This window comes from Bombina bombina, chromosome 5, assembly GCF_027579735.1.
Source record: "Bombina bombina isolate aBomBom1 chromosome 5, aBomBom1.pri, whole genome shotgun sequence".
NCBI classification, from domain to species: Eukaryota; Metazoa; Chordata; class Amphibia; order Anura; family Bombinatoridae; genus Bombina; species Bombina bombina.
This window is the reverse complement of record NC_069503.1, coordinates 310,188,977-310,209,150: the sequence shown is the minus strand read 5'-3', so window position 1 is coordinate 310,209,150 and position 20,174 is coordinate 310,188,977. Positions and strand designations below refer to the sequence as shown.

Sequence of the window (20,174 nt, the reverse complement as noted above, 5' to 3'; positions counted from 1 at the left end):
GTTTTCACGCAGCAAGCTAAAACTCCTGAGGGCCCTTGTGAATGTTTTGGGCCAAATCGAAGCTTTAACCCCATATTTACTATCCCTGAGGGCAGGTAGGCGCCACAGCAGGGCTGTGGCAAGGTGCTGGGGGTGTTTTTTCCGGATTTAGGCCTAATTTCAATCCAGTTTGCACATTTAGGGGTTAAATGTTAAGTTTCCTTGTGGGACAAACTTTACTACACATATTGAGTCTGCTTGCAAAAATTTGAAATATTTGGTGCATTTTAAAGCAGTTTTGCAGAATGTGTATGCTTTTTTTCTCTTAAAGGCGCAGTACCGTTTTTTAAGATTATTTTTTTCACTAAATAAAGTGTTTTCATGCGTGTTTGTAGTCATTACTAGCCTGTTCAACATGTCTGACATTGAAGAAAGTCATTGTTCAATATGTTTAGAAGCCATTGTGGAACCCCCTCTTAGAATGTGTCCCTCATACACTGAAAGGTCAATAAATTGCAAAGAACATATTTTAGCTACTAAAAGTATGTCGCAGGATGATTCTCAGTCAGAAGGGAATCAGGTTATGCCATCTAATTCTCCCCAAGTGTCACAACCATTAACGCCCGCACAAGCAACATCAAGTACTTCTAGTGCGTCTAATTCTTTCACCCTGCAAGATATGGCCGCAGTTATGAATACTACCCTCACAGAAGTTTTATCTAAGCTGCCTGGGTTGCAGGGGAAGCGCAGTAGGTCTGGTGTGAGAACAAATGCTGAGCCCTCTGACGCTTTATTAGCCATATCCGATGTTCACTCTCAATGTTCCGAGTTGGGGGTGAGGGTTTTGCTGTCTGAGGGAGAGATTTCTGATTCAGGAAAGATGTTCCCTCAGACAGACTCAGATATGACGGCTAATAAATTTAAACTAGAACACCTCCGCATATTGCTCAGGGAGGTTTTAGCGACTGGATGATTGTGACCCTATTGTAGTTCCAGAGAAATTGTGTAAAATGGACAGATTTCTAGAGGTTCCTACCTACACTGATGTTTTTCCGGTCCCTAAGAGGATTTCGGACATTGTTACTAAGGAGTGGGATAGACCAGGTATTCCGTTCGCTCCCCCTCCTACTTTTAAGAAAATGTTTCCCATATCAGACACCATGCGGGGCTCGTGGCAGACGGTCCCTAAGGTGGAGGGAGCTATTTCTACCCTGGCTAAGCGTACAACTATACCTATTGAGGACAGTTGTGCTTTCAAAGATCCTATGGATAAAAAATTAGAGGGTCTCCTAAAGAAAATATTTGTTCATCAGGGTTTTCTTCTCCAACCTATAGCGTGCATTGTTCCTGTAACTACTGCAGCTGCTTTTTGGTTCAAGGCTCTGGAGGAGGCTCTTCAGGTTGAGACCCCATTAGATGATATTCTGGATAGAATTAGGGCTCTCAAGCTAGCTAATTCTTTCATTACAGATGCCGCTTTTCAAATGGCTAAATTAGCGGCAAAGAATTCAGGTTTTGCCATTTTAGCTCATAGAGCGTTATGGCTTAAGTCCTGGTCTGCTGATGCTTTTAGCCATCCCTTTCAAGGGTAAGACCCTATTCGGGCCTGAACTGAAAGAGATCATTTCAGACATCACTGGAGGGAAAGGCTATGCCCTTCCTCAGGATAAGACAAATAAGATGAGGACCAAACAAAATGATTTTCGTTCCTTTTCGAAACTTCAAAGGTGGTCCCTCTACCTCTTACCCTGCTGCAAAGCAAGAGGGGAATTTTGCTCAATCCAAGTCAGTCTGAAGACCTAACCAGACTTGGAACAAGGGTAAACAGGCCAAGAAACCCGCTGCTGCCACCAAGACAGCATGAAGGGGTAGCCCCCGATCTGGGACCGGATCTAGTAGGGGGCAGACTTTCTCTCTTTGCTCAGGCTTGGGCAAGAGACGTTCAGGACTCCTGGGCTTTTGAAATCGTAACCCAGGGGAATCTTCTAGATTTCAAAGATTCTCCTCCAAGGGGGAGATTGCATCTTTCTCAATTGTCTGTAAACCAGACAAAAAGAGAGGCGTTCTTACGCTGTGTAGAAGACCTATATACCATGGGAGTGATCTGCCCAGTTCCGTCTTGGTCTGCTGATGTATCATCTAAATCAAAGCTTTTGGCTATACCTTTCAAGGGTAAGACCCTGTTCGGGCCTGACTTAAAGGAAATCATTTCAGATATCACTGGAGGTAAGGGTCATCTCCTACCTCAGGATAAGTCTGTTAAATTGAGGGGTAAACAGAATAATTTTCGTTCCTTTCGGAATTTTAAAGGAGTACCCTCTTCTTCCTCTTCCTCCACAAAGCAGGAAGGGAATTTTGCTCAGGCCAAGTCCGTCTGGAGACCCAACCAGGCTTGGAACAAGGGTAAACAAAACAAGAAGCCCGTTGCTACTACCAAGTCGCATGAATGGGCGGCCCCCGATCCGGGACCGGATCTAGTAGGGGGCAGACTTTCTCTCTTTGCTCAGGCTTGGGCAAGAGACTTCAGGACTCCTGGGCTTTAGAAATCGTAACCCAGGGGTATCTTCTAGATTTCAAAGATTCTCCTCCAAGGGGGAGATTGCATCTTTCTCAATTGTCTGTAAACCAGACAAAAAGAGAGGCGTTCTTATGCTGTGTAGAAGACCTATATACAATGGGAGTGATCTGCCCAGTTCCGAAAACAGAACAGGGGCAGGGGTTCTACTCCAATCTGTTTGTGGTTCCCAAAAAAGAGGGAACCTTCAGACCAATTTTAGATCTCAAGATCCTAAACAAATTCCTCAGAGTCCCATCCTTCAAGATGGAGACCATTCGGACTAGTTTATCAATGATCCAGGAGGGTCAATATATGACCACCGTGGACTTAAAGGATGCGTATCTACACATCCCTATCCACAAAGATCATCACCAGTTCCTCAGGTTAGCCTTTCTGGACAAGCATTACCAGTTTGTGGCTCTTCCCTTCGGGTTGTCACAGCTCCCAGAATTTTCACAAGAGTTCCATTCCTGGGAACTCTGATAGATTCAGTGGACATGAAAATTTTTCTGACGGAGGTCAGGAAATCAAAGATTTTAACCATCTGCCGAGCTCTTCATTCCATTCCTTGGCCGTTAGTGGCTCAGGTAATCGGACTAATGGTAGCGGCAATAGACATAGTTCTGTTTGCTCGCTTGCATCTCAGATCACTGCAACTATGCATGCTCAAACAGTGGAATGGGGATTATGCAGATTTATCTCCTCAGATAAATCTGGATCAAGAGACCAGAGACTCTCTTCTTTGGTGGTTGTCACAGGATCATCTGTCCCAGGGAATGTGTTTCCGCAGGCCAGCATGGGTTGGGGTGCAGTCTGGAATTCCCTAAAAGCACAGGGTTTGTGGACTCAGGAGGAGGCTCTCCTCCCGATAAATATTCTAGAACTGAGAGCGATCTTCAACGCGCTTCTGGTGTTGCCTCAGCTGGCTTTGGCCAGATTCATAAGATTCCAGTCGGACAATATCACGTATCATCATATATCAATCATAAGGGGGGAACAAAGTGTTCTCTAGTAATGATAGAGGTTACCAAAATAATTTGATGGGCAGAGACTCACTCTTGCCATCTATCAGTAATCTATATCCCCGGAGTGGAGAACTGGGAAGCGGATTTTCTAAGTCGTCAGACTTTTCATCCGGGGGAGTGGGAGGTGTTTGCACAATTGATTCAGCAATGGGGCACACCAGAATTGGATCTGATGGCGTCTCGTCAGAACGCCAAACTTCCTTGTTACGGGTCCAGGTCAAGGGATCATCAGGCAGTACTGATAGATGCTCTAGCAGTACCCTGGTCGTTCAACCTGGCTTATGTGTTTCCTTCATTTCCTCTCCTTCCTCGTTTGATTGCCAGAATCAAACAGGAGAGAGCTTCGGACATGGTATGCAGTCGGTCATAGATACCTTGATTCAGGCTCGAAAGCCTGTCACTAGGAAAATTTATCATAAGATATGGCGTAAATATCTTTATTGGTGCGAATCCAAAGGCTACTCATGGAGTAAGATCAGGATTCCTAGGATTTTGTCCTTTCTCCAAGAAGGATTGGAGAAGGGGCTATCAGCTAGTTCCTTAAAGGGACAGATATCTGCCTTATCAATTCTACTGCACAAGCGTCTGGCAGATGTTCCAGACGTTCAGTCGTTCTGTCAGGCTTTAGTTTGAATCAAGCCTGTGTTTAAACCTGTTGCTCAGCCATGGAGTTTGAATTTAGTTCTTAAAATTCTTCAAGGGGTTTCGTTTGAACCTATGCATTCCATAGATATTAAGCTTCTATCTTGGAAAGTTCCGTTTTTAGTTGCTATCTCATCGGCTCAAAGAGTTTCTGAATTATCTGCATTGCAGTGCGACTCGCCTTATCTTGTTTTCCATACTGATAAGGTGGTTTTGCGTACCAAACCTGGATTCCTTCCTAAGGTTGTTACTAATAGGAATATCAATCAGGAAATTGTTGTTCCTTCTCTGTGTCCTAATCCTTCCTCTAAGAAGGAGCGTCTGTTGCACAACTTGGACGTGGTTCGTGCTTTGAAGTTTTAGTTGCAAGCAACCAATGATTTCCGTCAAACATCTTCTTTGTTTGTTGTCTATTCTGGAAAACGTAGAGGTCAAAAAGCTACGGCTACCTCTCTTTCTTTTTGGCTGAAAAACATCATCCGTTTGGCATCAGCCTCCTGAAAGGATTACAGCTCACTCTACTAGAGCGGTGGCTTCCACATGGGCTTTTAAAAATGATGCTTCTGTTGAACAGATTTGTAAGGCTGCGACTTGGTTTTCGCTTCATACCTTTTCCAAATTTTACAAATTTGATACTTTTGCTTCTTCGGAGGCTATTTTTGGGAGAAAAGTTCTTCAAGCAGTGGTGCCTTCTGTTTAACCATCTGTCTTGTCCCTCCCGTTCATCCGTGTCCTGTAGCTTTGGTATTGTATCCCACAAGTAAAGGATGAATCCGTGAACTCGTCGTACCTTACCTGATAAATTAATCTCTTCTATGGTACAACGAGTCCACGGCCCACCCTGTCATTTTAAGACAGATTATATTTTTTTATTTTAAACTTCAGTCACCTCTGCACCTTGTAGTTTCTCCTTTTTCTTCCTGTACCTTCAGTCGAATGACTGGGGGGGTGGAGATAAGGGAGGAGCTATATAGACAGCTCTGCTGTGGTGCTCTTTGCCACTTACTGTTAGCAGGAGGATAATACCCCACAAGTAAAGGATGAATCAGTGGACTCGTCGTACCATAGAAGAAATTAATTTATCAGGTAAGCATAAATTTGCAGTTATTTTTCAATAGCCAAACTCACCACCCACCTTTTGCCTTATTTGAGGAGCCAATCTGGGCTTTAGTCAGCAGACTACCAGGCTAGCCATAATCATAAAGTTAATATAAAATGTGTTTGTTTGCAGTTATCAGTAAAAGCCAATAAGGGATCGATATGCAGCAGGGTTGGCCTTGAAACATTGTTTAGAGCAGCAGTTAAACATGTTAAAATATTTTTGCAAGAAAAGGGTTATGTATAGAATGTTTATATTTAATGAGAAGCTAACAGGAGGTGCATGATTGTGTTAGTTCTGAGTTTTATACATTTTTAAACAAGCTTTTAGGTGGAACAGATATGTTTTAATATCCTGTCCCTTTAAGTAATCATACTAGATCTAGAAATAACTGAGAGAAGGGAAATGTTTTTGAAAAGAGGATTTTAAGAGGAAAACAAACAGATTTTTAAAGTGCTTCTGTGGAAAGATTGCAGGTGCAAAAACAGGAAAAAAGATGAGCATATTTGTGTGGCAAATGAGAAAGAGAGAAATGAATTGATGGAAGGCTATGAGGGAGTGAGAAGCATGATGGGAAATGTGGTAGTGAGGAAAAAAAGAAAGTCTTAAAATTGCAAAATAGAAGCTACGAGAGAACTGATTATCCAAAGCTCACACAGCAGAGAAAAACCACACCTACTTGTATTTCCTTTTTCATCTCTATATTGTGATGTTAACATGGCTGGTGGCAACTCTATGTATCTGTCTCTCCTATTGACACCCCCTCCGCTATAGCGAGATAAACACCTCTCAAGCTACAATTTGCCTTTATTAATATAGGGGCTGATTATCTAATGCTCTAACACGATCCGCTCTGTTGAGATTATCTAACGCTCTCCGCTCTGGGGAGATTATCTAACGCTCTCTGCTCTGGGGAGATTATCCAACGCTCTCCACTCTGGTGAGATTTACTAACGCTCTCCGCTCTGGTGAGATTATCTAGCGCTCTTCGCTCTTGTGAGATTATCTAAGAAGTCTCATCAGTACTATGAGGTCCCTGAAATAATTTTTGAAAGACTAATTTTATCTTGAGAGCAGTTTATCTAGTTATGCAGAGTTCTGGATATGAAGTAGAGTGGATTTTATTTAAATCAAATTGCTTTAAATCATGGTTTTCATTTTTAGAATAATAACTTTTTGGATTATTTTTACAGTTATATCAGACCATTACTGATTTGGTTATATATCATTAGATATGCACAGATAGATCATTGAAATTAATTAAATTATTGGCAGGTGAACTATCTCCAGTTTGATAGGTTCATATTTGATCAACTTTTCACCTGTATTTAATTGGAAGGAGATTACCTTAATAACAATTTATATAGTGTTATTTATTTAAAACAATAACATTATGTTTCATTTTAGTGCTTGCCCCTCCTCACACTTAAGCCCTTGTGCAGATCTTTTCCACTCCAAACAATCTTCTATTCAGTGAGCTTTTTGAAACTTAGTATGGGTTGATTCTGTGTACATAGATTTGCACTGGAGCAATGGCATTACAGGGATAGTAACTTAAATTTTAATGATTCTGAAAGAACAAGAACTTTTTAGCAAATTTCCAATTTACTTATCTTATCTAATTAGCTTTTTTCTCTTGCTATCCATTGTTGAAAAGCATACATAGGTAGTCTCAGAAACAATGCAGTACTGTGAGCTAGCTGCTTGTCACTGTCTCACCCAATGTGTTCAGCTAGGCTCCAGTAGAGCATTGCTCTCCTTCAACAAATGATACTAATAGACTGAAGCAAATTTGATAACATAAGTAATTCTGAAATCTGAAAATTGTATGCTCTATTAAATAGAGCATACAATTTTCAGATATCAAATTTATATTGATATCTTGATAACTTATATTATCAAATTTGAAAGATAACTTTTGGTTTTCAAATAAAGTCTATTTGAAACCCAAAAGTTATCTTTCATGTCCCTTTTAAAGTCTATTTCTCAACTCTGTATGTTTATTTTATAACTTTTTTTTTTTGCTGTGAAAAAGGGGCATGTTATTTCTGTTATATATGATGATATGTTCAAGATAGAAAAAATGCCTAAAATAGGCTGACAGAAACCTCTGGGAGAGCATGACATTGTGAAATGGATTAATGGAACGAATTTACCAAAAAAAAAAAATAAACATTACAGCCATGAATATACCGCATTTTTTTCTTTTTAATCATTGATTTCCTTCTTAATATGAGGAGAGTCCACTGCTTCATTCCTACTTGTGGGAATACAGAACCTAGCCACCAGGAGGAGGCAAAGACACCCCAGCCAAAGGCTTAAATACCTCCCCCAATTCCATCATATCCCAGTCATTCTTTGCCTTTCGTCACAGGAGGTTGGCAGAGAAATGTCAGAAAATACAGAGTAGTTCCTTATGAAGGCTATCTACCCTTTGAAATTGGACTGGAGTTTTAAGTAGTCTTGTCAGCCTCTCAGTGAGAGCATTGATGAAAGTTAGGGTCTGGAGATGCCGGGAGAGTCTTTCTGCGAAACCATCCAGACTCGTAATAACAGATCCTAAGCAATCAGTGTTGACGAGTTTCACTGCCTACTTTCATCACTCAAGTCCATGTCAGGAGCAATGCGACAAGATTGTCACACTTGAGAGGCTGTGTTTCTGTCCCACAGCATAGATTTCGGTAAGATTGTTTAATTTTTTACACATATGGTAACGCTAGAAGACAGGGTCACAGTGTGGTTCCTCTTTTCTGTATGGAATCAAGGGTTAATATCTCCTGAGGGGGGATTACTCTCATCAATTTTTATTTGATTTATACTGCGTTATGTGTGAGATGTTTTCTGAGGCTCATAGGCTGAGGTTGGAACATACAGTTTACTTTCACTTTAGGAAATGGCAAATAGATGGCGCTGGTCTGTTCAATGATGTTTCTCTATATGATGAAGAGAAAAAGGGCTTGAGGTGTGTGTAGAATCCAGTTAATATAAGTGCAGTATACTCACTCCATAAGTAGTGGGAGTTCAGCTGCGGTGTAATATTTCTCCAGAGTAATGAAGTTCCCCGGAATAAATGTGTGATGTCAGGATCTATCCAGAACCTGTTAGTAGGTCTGCAAGCAAATGAAGACTCAAAATAACCAAAAGGTGTCCAATAAATCAAGAAAAACAAAATAGTAACTTACTCCATATATAGGAGAATCCGGCTTGTCTCAGCAAAGAAGGATATCAACAGTCTTCCAACTTTGATAAAAATATATTTATTTAAGCTCAACGCGTTTCAACTTTTAGCAAGTCTTTCTCAAGAGCAATATAAAATTAATAAAAGCAAGTAGCTGTGTATATGTATGATATACACAGCTACTTGCTTTTATTAATTTTCTAGCACTGTATATTGTATCCTACTTTCACTTTAGAGCTGTGCAGCTTTACAAGCTTGGTGCGCTTTTCCTTAGCGGAGGCGCTCCTAGGTTGTGCTCCATGTGACCGGGTGTGGTCGTAGTTTCACTTCCTACTCTCTGACTGTGCTGGCTATCAGAGAGAAGTGGTTTACTCTGTGTGCCTGGGTCATAGGAGGTGGTGAGTGCCCCAGCCATTAGGGGTATAAAGGTGCCATTTTATATAACGTTTGTTATTGTTATATTAGGACATAGCCTATAGCTATGGAGGACTCCATGATGTTTTTAAGGGTACTCCCTCTATACCTAAGACTAATGCCTGTTTATATTGTGAGGAGGCCGAGGTATACCCGCCTTTTCAATTATGTTCCACATGCCTAGAAAAAAGCATCAAAAAAGGTCAACATGTTTGATACCATTGAGCCTTGCACCTCTGAGGGGTCCCCATCCCATGAGGTGTGCACCCTGCTTTCATCTCCTAATACACATGCAGTTTCCCAAAGTATGCCTGATCCTTCATCTGGAGGAGGCCTTTTACCTCCAGACTTCACTGCGAAGTTACAAACGGCTGTGTCTGCAGCCATTAGTGCTTTACCTCGCCCTGCTAAGCGCAAGCGAAAGGTCAAATATTGCTATCCTTCACAGGGGTCATTATCTAGTTTATTGGCTATAGCTGATAGACGGTTATCTGATAATGAAGTTCTGTCTGATACTTCTGAGTTTGAACTTTCTGTGTCTGAATCAGCTGCCTCTAAGCCTCCAATTGTGGAGGAACCAGATTTTAGATTTAGGATGGAGCACTTGCGTTTTCTTTTAAAGGAAGTTCTGGGTACCTTAGAGGTTCCAGAGGCCAAACTGCCTGAAGAACCTTTAATTCCTAAACTGGATAGAGTTTACGAAGACAGGATTGTTCCTCAGACTTTCCCTGTTCCTATAAATATGGCAAACATTATTAAGAACGAATGGGAGAGGATTGGTTCTTTCTTCACACCTTTGTCTGCCTTTAAGAAACTGTTCCCGGTCCCGGACTCTCAATTGGAGTTGTGAGGTTCCGTCCCTAAGGTGGATTGCACTGTCTCCACGCTTGCAAAATGCACTACTATCCCACTGGAGGATAGTTCGTCGTTCTAAGAGCCCATGGATAAAAAGATGAAAACTCTGTTAAGAAAGATGTTTCAACATTCTACAACTACCTACTGGTGTGACTACTTATCAGAATTGATCAAGGTGGAAGGTCCCCTCAATATTATTCTTGATAGAATTAAGGCTTTAAGGGTCGCTAATTCTTTTATTTGTGATGCGAATATGCAAATTATTTGTTTAAATGCTAAAACTGCTGGGTTTTCTGTTCAGGTCAGACGGTCTTTGTGGCTGAAGTCCTGGTCTGCGAACTTGACTTCCAAGTCCAGACTCCTTTCCCTTCCATTCAATGGTAAGAGTTTGTTTGGTCCAGGCCTGGACTCCATTATTTCCACAGTTACAGGGGGCAAGGAACCCTTCCTACCACAAGATAAAAAGAACAGATCTAAGGGACAATCTAATAATTTTCGTTCCTTTCGTTCTGATAAATCCCAGCACCAGCAATCCTCCCTAAGACTTGGAAGCCGGCTCAGTCCTGGAATAAGTCCAAGCAGAGCAAGAAGCCTGCTGAGACTAAATCAGCCTGAAGGTGTCGTCCCCTGTCCCTCTATGGATCAGGTAGGGGCAGACTTTTGCTCTTCTCAGAAGCTTGGTTCAGGGATGTGCAGGATCCTTGGGTCCTGGAGGTCATTGCTCAGGGTTACAGAATTGGGTTCAAGTCTCTTCCACCCAAGGGCAGATTTCTTCTCTCAAATCTGTCATCAAAACCAGAGAAGAGGGATGCCTTTCTGGGGTGCGTTCAGGATCTGTCCTCCTTAGAAGTCATTGTTCCGGTTCCCATAGAGGAACGTGGCTTGGGATACTACTCAAACCTTTTCGTGGTCCTAAAGAAGGAGGGAACTTTCCGCCCGATTCTGGACCTAAAGTTCTTAAACAAGTTTCTGAACGTCCCCTCATTCAAGATGGAGACAATAAGGTCTATCCTTCCCTTAGTCCAGAAGGGACAATTCATGACCTCTATAGATCTGAAGGATGCTTACCTTCATGTCCCAATCCACAGGGAATACTTTCAGTTCCTAAGGTTTGCCTTCCTGGACCAGCACTTCCAGTTTATTGCTCTTCCGTTTGGCCTAGCTACTGCCCCAAGAATTTTCACGAAGGTTCTGGAGGGCTCTCTTAGCCATGGCCAGAACCCAGGGCATTGCAGTAGCACCTTACTTGGATGATATTCTGGTACAAGCATCATCCTTTCGTCTAGAGGAAGAACATTCGGAATCTCTTTTCTCTTTTCTTTGATCCCATGGATTCAAGATAAACTTAAAAAAGAGTTCTCTTATTCCAAGCTCCCGAGTAGAATTCCTGGGCACTATAATAGACTCACTAGTCATGAGGATATTTCTTTCAGACAAGAGACGTTGCAAGCTGGCTTCGGCATGTTTTGCCCTCAGGACTTCCTCAAGGCCGTCTGTGGCGCAGTGTATGGAGGTGATTGGTCTCATGGTGTCTAGCATGGACATAATTCCCTTTGCCAGGTTCCGTCTCAGACTGTTACAGCTGTGCATGCTGAGGCAATCATTCAGATCTGTCTCAACAGATCTCTCTGGACAACTGGTCAAGAGAATCACTCTCTTGGTGGCTCTGTTCAGATCACCTGTCCCGAGGCACATATTTTTTTAAGACCATCCTGGGAGATTGTGACTAGAGATGCAAGTCTCTCAGGATGGGGAGCAGTTTGGGAGCCAAGAAGGCTCAGGGCCTTTGATCTCGGGAGGAGAGCTCTCTTCCAATCAACATTCTGGAACTTCAAGCAATTTTCTATGCTCTGAAGGCTTGGTCCCATCTTGGTTCGTCCCAGTTTAGCAGATTCCAATCAGACAATATCACCTCGGTGGTTACATCAACCACCAGGGAGGAACAAGGAGCTCCCTAGCAATGAGGGAGGTATCTCAGATTCTGGAGTGGGCGGAGGCCCACAACTGTTCGCTGTCATCGATCCACATTCCGGATGTGTACAACTGGGAAGCGGATTTTCTCAGCAGACAATCCTTTCATCCGGGGGAATGGTTTCTCCATCCCGAGGTGTTTGTGGAGATATGCAAGAGGTGGGGGACTGTGGAGATAGATCTCATGGTGTCCTGTCTCAATACCAAGCTTACACAGGTATGGGTCGAGATCCAGGGATCCTCAGGCGGAGCTAATAGATGCATTAGTGGTGCCTTAGAGGTTCAGTCTAATATACTTTTTTCCGCCATTACCTCTCCTTCCTCGAGTAGTGGCCCGCATCAAGCAGCAGCGGGCATCAGTGATACTGATTGCTCCATCGTGGCCGCAAAGGATGTGGTTTGCGGATCTAGTGGGAATGTCGTCACCTTCTCCATGGAAGTTACCTTGTTGCGGGATCTGCTGGAACAAGGTTCTTTTGTTCATAAAAATCTAGATTCTCTGAGGCTGACTGCGTGGAGATTGAACGCTTACTCCTAGCCAAGAGAGGTTTCTCTGAGAGAGTTATTGATCCTCTCATTCAAGCTCGTAAGCCGGTTACTCGTCGCATCTATCATAAGGTGTGGAGGACCTACTTATTCTGGTGTGAAGAGCGTGGATTCCCCTTGCATAAGGTCAGGGTTTCCAGGATTCTTTCCTTTCTCCAGGATGGTCTGGAGAAGGGCCTTTCTGCTAGCTCCCTTAAGGGACAGATTTCGGCCCTATCTGTTATACTGCACAAGAGGCTCGCTGAGCTTCCAGATGTTCAGTCTTTTGTTCAGGCTCTGGCTAGAATCAGGCCTGTGTTTAGATCTAGCGCTCCTCCTTGGAGTTTAAATCTTGTTCTTAAAGTTTTGCAGAAGGGTCCGTTTGAGCCTATGCATGTAGTTGACATTAAATTACTGTCTTGGAAGGTTTCTTTTTCTACTGGCTATTGCTTAAGAGTCTCTGAAATGGCTGTCTTGCAATGTGAGCCTCTTTATACCTAGTATTGCATGCTGATAAGGCTGTTCTTCGTACTGGGTTAGGTTTTCTTCATTAGGTCGTTTTAGATCGCAACATCAATCAGGAGATTGTGGTTCCTTCCTTGTCTCCTAATCCTCCTCCTTCGAAGGAATGGTTACTTCATAATTCGGATGTGGTTCGGGCCTTGAAGTTCTATCTTCAGGCTACGAAGGAGTGTAGACAGACTTCTTCTTTATTTGTTGTCTATTCTGGGAAGCGTAGGGGGCAGAAGGCCTCGTCTACTTCCTTATCTTTTTGGTTGAGGAGCATTATCAGCTTAGCTTATGAGACAGCGGGACATAAGCCTCCTCAGAGGATTAAGGCTCATTCAACTAGAGCAGTGGCTTCCTCTTGGACCTTAAAGAATGAGGCCTCTATGGTCAGATTTGTAGGGCGGCTACCTGGTCCTCCTTACATACCTTTTCTAAATTTTACAAGTTTGATAATTTGCTTCGGCTGAAGCAGCTTTTGGAAGAAAGGTTTTGCAGGCTGTGGTGCCCTCAGAATAGGGTCCGTCTCCTTTTTTTGCCTTATCGTTCATTCAGTGTACTCTGGAGCTTGGGTATATGTTTCCCACAAGTAAGGAATGAAGCTGTGGACTCTCCTCATATTAAGAAGGAAAACCTGAATTATGCTTACAAGATCATTTCCTTTCCTTCTGTATGAGGAGAGTCCACGGCCCCCACCCGTATTCTCCGAAGGGCGGACCTAAATTTTGTTTTATTTTTCTGGCACCATTTATACCCTGATATTTCTCCTACTGTTCCTTGTTCCCTTGGCAGAATGACTGGGATATGAGGGAAGTGGGGGAGGTATTTAAGCCTTTGGCTGGGGTGTCTTTGCCTCCTCCTGGTGGCCAGGCTCTGTATTCCCACAAGTAAGGAATGAAGCCGTGGACTCTCCTCATACAGAAGGAAAGGAAATTATCTGGTAAGCATAATTCATGTTTTTATCCACCCTCAGTACAAACCATACCCCTGTTAAATCTCTATACGTACCTGAAATATATTTATATAAGATATAATCATTTTACCTATCACATTCAGGCTTTCTTGGCTACTTTCTGAAATCTTCCATTTTCATTATTAATTGTATTACTCATTTTGGAATGCTTTTTTTCTATTTGTCTATGCTCTACTATGTAAGCTAATATCTTATTACTGCTTTGTTGTTGCCCACACGAACCACTGAATTCCTAATTTTCCAATATTTCTCTCATTTAAGCAAAACGTGGACCACTTATTTGGGGTTCCTAAAAGTATAGTTTAAAAAAAAATTATATAGCCAAACAGCCCTACATAATTTATTATGGAATCTCCCTTTAAGGGACATAGCATGTAAATATAATTGAGATTCAATGGCCCAATGCAATGATTATCATTATCATTATCATCTAGAATCCATCTTGGATTATACCTACATGCTTGTGTCAGATTGGTAACTTTTTTGGGCATTTTACTTCTATTATCTAATTTTCTTTGTACTCTTGGTATCCTTTGTTGAAAATTATACCTCTGTAGGCTCAGGAGCAACACTGCAATACTGTAAGTTAGCTGCTGATTGGTGCCTGTTGGCTCACCTGCAGTGAAATCCTAGCAGTGCTCCTTCTGCAAAGAACACCAAGAGAATAGAGCAAATTTGATAACAGAAGTAGATAGGAAAGATATTTTAAATTGTAGTAAATTTGAAATGTTTGGGTTCTAAGCTTGTGTATGGTAGATACGCACCTTTCACCATCTCAGCTTGTGTATGGTAGATACGCACCTTTCACCATCTCAGCTTGTGTATGGTAGATACACACCTTTCACCATCTCAGCTTGTGTATGGTAGATACGCACCTTTCACCATCTCAGCTTGTGTATGGTAGATACGCACCTTTCACCATCTCAGCTTGTGTATGGTAGATACGCACCTTTCACCATCTCAGCTTGTGTATGGTAGATACGCACCTTTCACCATCTCAGCTTGTGTATGGTAGATACGCACCTTTCACCATCTCAGCTTGTGTATGGTAGATACGCACCTTTCACCATCTCAGCTTGTGTATGGTAGATACGCACCTTTCACCATCTCAGCAAGCATGTAAAGGACAATACAGCACAGAGCAGCAATAATCATTATATAGGGGCCCTTTATGTTAACGTTTTATGTCATTAAAATAATTCATAAAATGCGAACACAAATATGGTCTTGCTTTCTCATGTTGTACCATGTAAGTTACTGCCATCCCATTTTTTTTTAAAAATGTTCCTTTAGTAGATTGTGACACCTTTTAATGGACCATCAAAATCAAGGTTTTTTTATTCGTCTTCAGAGACCTGTGAGGTCTTGAAAGCTTATGGGATAAGAAAACTTGATTTTGTTGGTCCATTAAAAGGTGTCTCAATCTACTAAAGGAACATTCTTTGTGGGACCAATATGGCAACAACCCTTTTTCAATTAAAAAACAAAGTAAAAATCACCCTACATAATGTTTCATATCTGCTGAATTACAGACTGGGCCGCCAACAGTGGGATTCCTCCATCATCTCAGCCAGCGCCTGCATCTAGTAGCCCCAATACAAATATTAACAAGATGCCTCAAAAAGGTAATGTTTCATTGTTTGCTGTATTTGCTTTTTGGACCATAGTGCATCAAGTTCAGTTCATTTTATATAATCTGTTTGTGGTAAATAGTAATTTTTGTACAAATTGGGTTTGGGTTATATATATATGTGTATGTGTGTGTATGTATGTGAATATTAGCGTACAAAAAAATACACAAATATCACTCCCAGTAGTTGATCAAATTGTATTCTGAATTCAAGCCCAGGGACAAATGCGTTCTAAGCTTAAAAATCCAGAACATTTCCCATTTATTGAGGAGCTTTAAACTATCAACGCCTCTCTTGGGAGCTGACACTTTTTCTATCTAAACTGTTATGATGAAACTGAACAAAATGTTGAACAATAGGGGTAGATAAAGTACCCACACTGATGCTTTAGACATGCTCTCTAATCCCTCAATGTACCTTCCTAGTGGTCAAACCTACATACTGCACTTTGCTATGACTGCAGGTGATTTATTAAATAACAAAGGTAGAAGAACAATTCAAACGACAATCAATGTGGAACTCTTCCCCCGTAAAAGAGTCAGTGAATAATGCATAAGAACATGGACTACGTTTATGATGGTCACATCTAAACATACCATGGCAAGTAAGCCAAGAACTTTGTAGTTGGGAAATGGGTTTCAATTGTGAAGGTGATACCATATTACCAATAGTTTTACATTTCTTGTATGAACACCTCAATCCCGTCTGTACTGTTTCTTGTAAGTGACCATCTGCTAACAAAAGTGTAAAGTGTTTGTGTATAATCTTACAAATATCGTAGTAATGTGCACTATCATTTGTCACAAAAGTAACCCAATTGAAGTCGGTACGTTTATTCTTTACAGGCTTATCTGCTAGAAGGGAACTCCTATTCAAATTATCTACCTCTTTGTTTGCTCTTAGTTTATCTGCTAAGCCGAATACCCTCTTTCTTTTAATCAGGAGACTAACTGATCTGCTCCTTTTTTGTAATGTTGAATGACAATAAAATCAGCTAGCGGTTTAACTTTGATTTTAATAGAAAATGCATTTATTTCTTGGATGTATCATTATCAGGATCTATTTCCAGAAAATGATAGTGTATACCACAAACCAATTTCAGACAGCTCCTTGCTTCGTGCAAGGAGTTGTCATCCACAACATGTCCCTTATGCTGTCGCAAAAAGGACAATTTATTAGGTTGCAACATAATTGCTCCTTTAATGAAGATTACAAAAAAGAAGCAGAACAGTTAGTTTCCTGGTTAAAATATAGAAGGTATTCCTCAGCAGAAATACGAAGAGCACACAATAATTTGAATAGGATTTCCCTTCTAGCCGATAAGCCTCTAGAGAATAAACGTATTCAATGATGAATGCAGATGAGTTCCACTCCGTAGTCTTTACTGCAGGAACCGCTGATATATAGTTCCTATATGCAGGCACAGCTTATTCTATATGATTTTAAAGATTATTTGCTCTTGATAAAGGCAGATGTTATTGCCGAAACACCTAGAACTTTTTAGTTGTTCTTAATAAATGTATACAAGCTGTACATTCCGCTGCTTCGTTGGTGTTTCCAATAAAGAAGTTGATTCACTTGATCCTTGTATTTTTCTTTTAGTCCCATTTTATGTACAACGTAACTATACTATGTTTGGCTCATTGTTTTTTTGAGGTACACGTGGCAACTTTAGTTGGAACAGAGAGCAGAGAATTTTCCAGATTGACCTTTCTGGAGACACAGCGCACCCAGATTTACATACAGTTCTTAAACTAGACACAATTCATTTAAAAGATCTTATTCATAGGTTGCATTTATTATGTGTGTACAGAGCTGAGTTATTTCAGGGTTTTTCTGTGCATTTATTATATTTAATTAATGTTACAGAGATAAAAAATAGAAGTGTTAGTGTGGCCTTTCAGAGTGAAATCAGAGCAAAACCTCTGTTTTCACATCCTTCTATAGATTTATGTAACGTTAATAAAAATGTGTAGTAAAAAAACAATTAATTGCACTGTTTCTATGATGGTTTTAATTAATTTCCTTCTTGGTCTTTCAGATGTTTCAAAATCTAAGGATCTAACTACTTGGTATAATCTCTTTGCTGACCTTGATCCACTATCTAATCCTGATGCTGTTGGGAAAACAGATAAGGAACATGAACTGCTCAATGCCTAAATATGTCATTTCAAAGAGGTTTACTTTAAATAACATTAAAAACAAACTTTCCAAATGTGCCACTAATAATCTGTTATTTCTTTCTATACAAAAAAATGTTTGTTTCTTTGACATATAAATATCTATATAACATTCTTTTCTAATGGCAATGAGAGTCCACAAAATCTATTTATAATCTATGTGAATTACTTCACCAGGCCACCAGGAGGAGGCAAAGACACCCTAAACAAAGCATTAAATATTTCTCTCACTTCCCCTTCCCACTCAGTAGTTCTTTGCCTCATTTCATGGAGGTTGGCAGGGAGAGGGGCTCTGCTGAAGATTCAAGTTTTTTATTGTCCTCAATTGATTGGTTTCTGCAAGAGAGGGCAGGGGAGTTGGTAAAGGCCATGTAATTCTCTTAGTAGAGTTTTGGTGTCTGTTAACCTCTGGTGGTCGCAGGGAAGTCCCCATGCCTCCTCCAGGTGTCTGAGCTATCCTCCCTTTACAGATGAACAGTGTTAGTAACACTGAATTTTCTCTGTATTACAGGACCCAGACTAGTTGAAGACTTCTGGTTAAGTCCCCTTTCTCCCTTCACCTCCAATGGCTTGTTGCCTAAATATAAGGGGCAGTGAACAACATGATTCAGGGAAAGGGACAACTGTTATTTAATTTTAATTTGGGGAGGAATCTTACAAATATATAAGGGGAGACCTTTACCTCAATCACTGGTAGGGCAGCGCATCTGAAAATTGTTGTCTCAACTCTCAATATTAATTAAGAAATTGTTCCGTCTCTTTGTCTCAATCCTCCTCCTTCTAAGAAGAGGCTGTTACATAAATTGGATGTGGTTAGAGCTTTGAAGTTCAATCTTCATGCTACCAAGGAGTTTAGTCAATCTTTTTCCTTGTTTATCCTGCATTCTGGTAAGCGCAAAGGTCAGAAAACCACATCTGCTACCCTATCTTTCTGGCTTAGATGATTGATTCCCATGGCGTATATAGAAGCGGGTCAGCATCCTCCATCACAGATTACAGCACATTCTACTTGTGCTGTGTCTTTTTCCTGGGCCTTCAAGAATGAGGCTTCAGTTGAAAAGATTTGTAAGGCTGCTACTTGGTCCTCTCTGCATACTTTCACAAAATTTTACAGATTCAATGTTTTTGGCTCAGCAGAGGCTTCTTTTGGGCGAAAGGTTCTTTAAGCTGTGGTGCCTAGTACTTAGGACTTCCTTCCTTACCTTTATCTCCCTAACATTTCATGGACTCCACAGCTTGGTTATTGGTTTCCCATAGGTTATGAATGGATTTTGTGGACTCTCACTGCCATTAGAAAGAAAACATAATTTATGCTTCTTGGCAGTGAGAGTCCACGAACCCTCCCTGTAATAATGTAGTGGCGGCAGACTTTTGGCACCACTGTATCCCTTTTTATCTCTCTACTTTTCCCTTATCCTCGGCTTGAACTACTGAGAGGGTAGTGGAAGTGTGAGGGATATGTATTGCTTTGTTTGGGGTGTGTTTGCCTCCTCCTGGTGGCCAGGTGAAGTAATTTCCATAATTTAAAAATGGATTTCATGGACTCTCACTGCCAAGAAAGAAAATAATTTATCAGGTAAGCATATGGTTTTATATGGTTTTAGATCTATTACTATATTTGCCAAAATGTTTTGCCTAAATTGTTTTAAGAGAGATATAATTTGAATCTATTTTAATAAAATTCATGATATTAATGAAATTGATATAATTAGAAAGGTTTTCCATCTTTTAATGTGTTTGAATGCAAATTATACAATATTTTCTTTTGTGAAAGCTTATGCGTTATAAATTAGTTACAGGGGCTTAATAACATGCAGTTTCAAGTTATTTTCGTAAGTAATGTTTAAAAATGTATTTTACAAAGGAAGAATATGAAAACAAATGCATTTTATTATTAAAGGGACATGCAACCCAAATTTTTTATTTCATAATTTACTTCTATTATCTAATTTGCTTCATTTTCTTGATATCATTTGTTGAAAAGCATATCTAGATAGGCTCAGTAGCTGCTGATTGGTTGCTGCACATAGATGCCTCAAGTGATTGGCTCACCCATGTGCATTGCTATTTCTTCAACAAAGGATATCTAAATAATTAAGCAAAGTAGATAATAGAAGTAAATTGGAATGTTGTTTAAAATGTTATTCTCTATCTGAATCATGAAAGAAGAAAATTGGGTTTAGTGTCCCTTTAATGTTCTAAAAACATTTAGATTTGCAATGCACAAGCCATCCATAAATAAAATAACCAAGTATTCATTTCCTAGAGATTATTTTTTCAATGCATACTGCAAGAAATGTCTGCTTGCCTGTTGTGTCATTAATTTAATAAAACAGATTTTCACAAAGTGTTTGAAGTAACTTATTGTCCTCAAATCTCCTTGATTTCTAGATTTGTTCTCAGACACCTCAAGTACACAACATAACCTTTTACTATTAACTACGTGGTGCAGAGTACAGAGCCACTTCCACCCTCTCAAATAAAACCCACTAACACTGATCAGCACATCCTTCCATTCCCTTAACCCCATAGAATACACAGTACTTTTATTATATTTTGTTTCATATACCTTTTGTTCCCTTATGCAAATGTTACAGTAATTCTGTGTCTTATGTTTTTAACTGGTTCCCAATTCTGT

At 40.5% G+C, this 20,174-nt stretch overlaps 1 protein-coding gene across 1 annotated transcript in view; it reads left to right on the top strand.

The window, feature by feature from the left end:
- ICA1 (islet cell autoantigen 1) overlaps window positions 1–19,883 on the top strand; it is a 469,392-nt gene extending 449,509 nt beyond the window's left edge. The window contains 2 exon segments of the mRNA XM_053714096.1: window positions 15,258–15,350; window positions 17,398–19,883. Coding sequence (XP_053570071.1) covers window positions 15,258–15,350; window positions 17,398–17,516 — 212 coding nt within the window. The 3' untranslated portion in view covers window positions 17,517–19,883.
- Window positions 19,884–20,174: the final 291 nt, after the last annotated feature.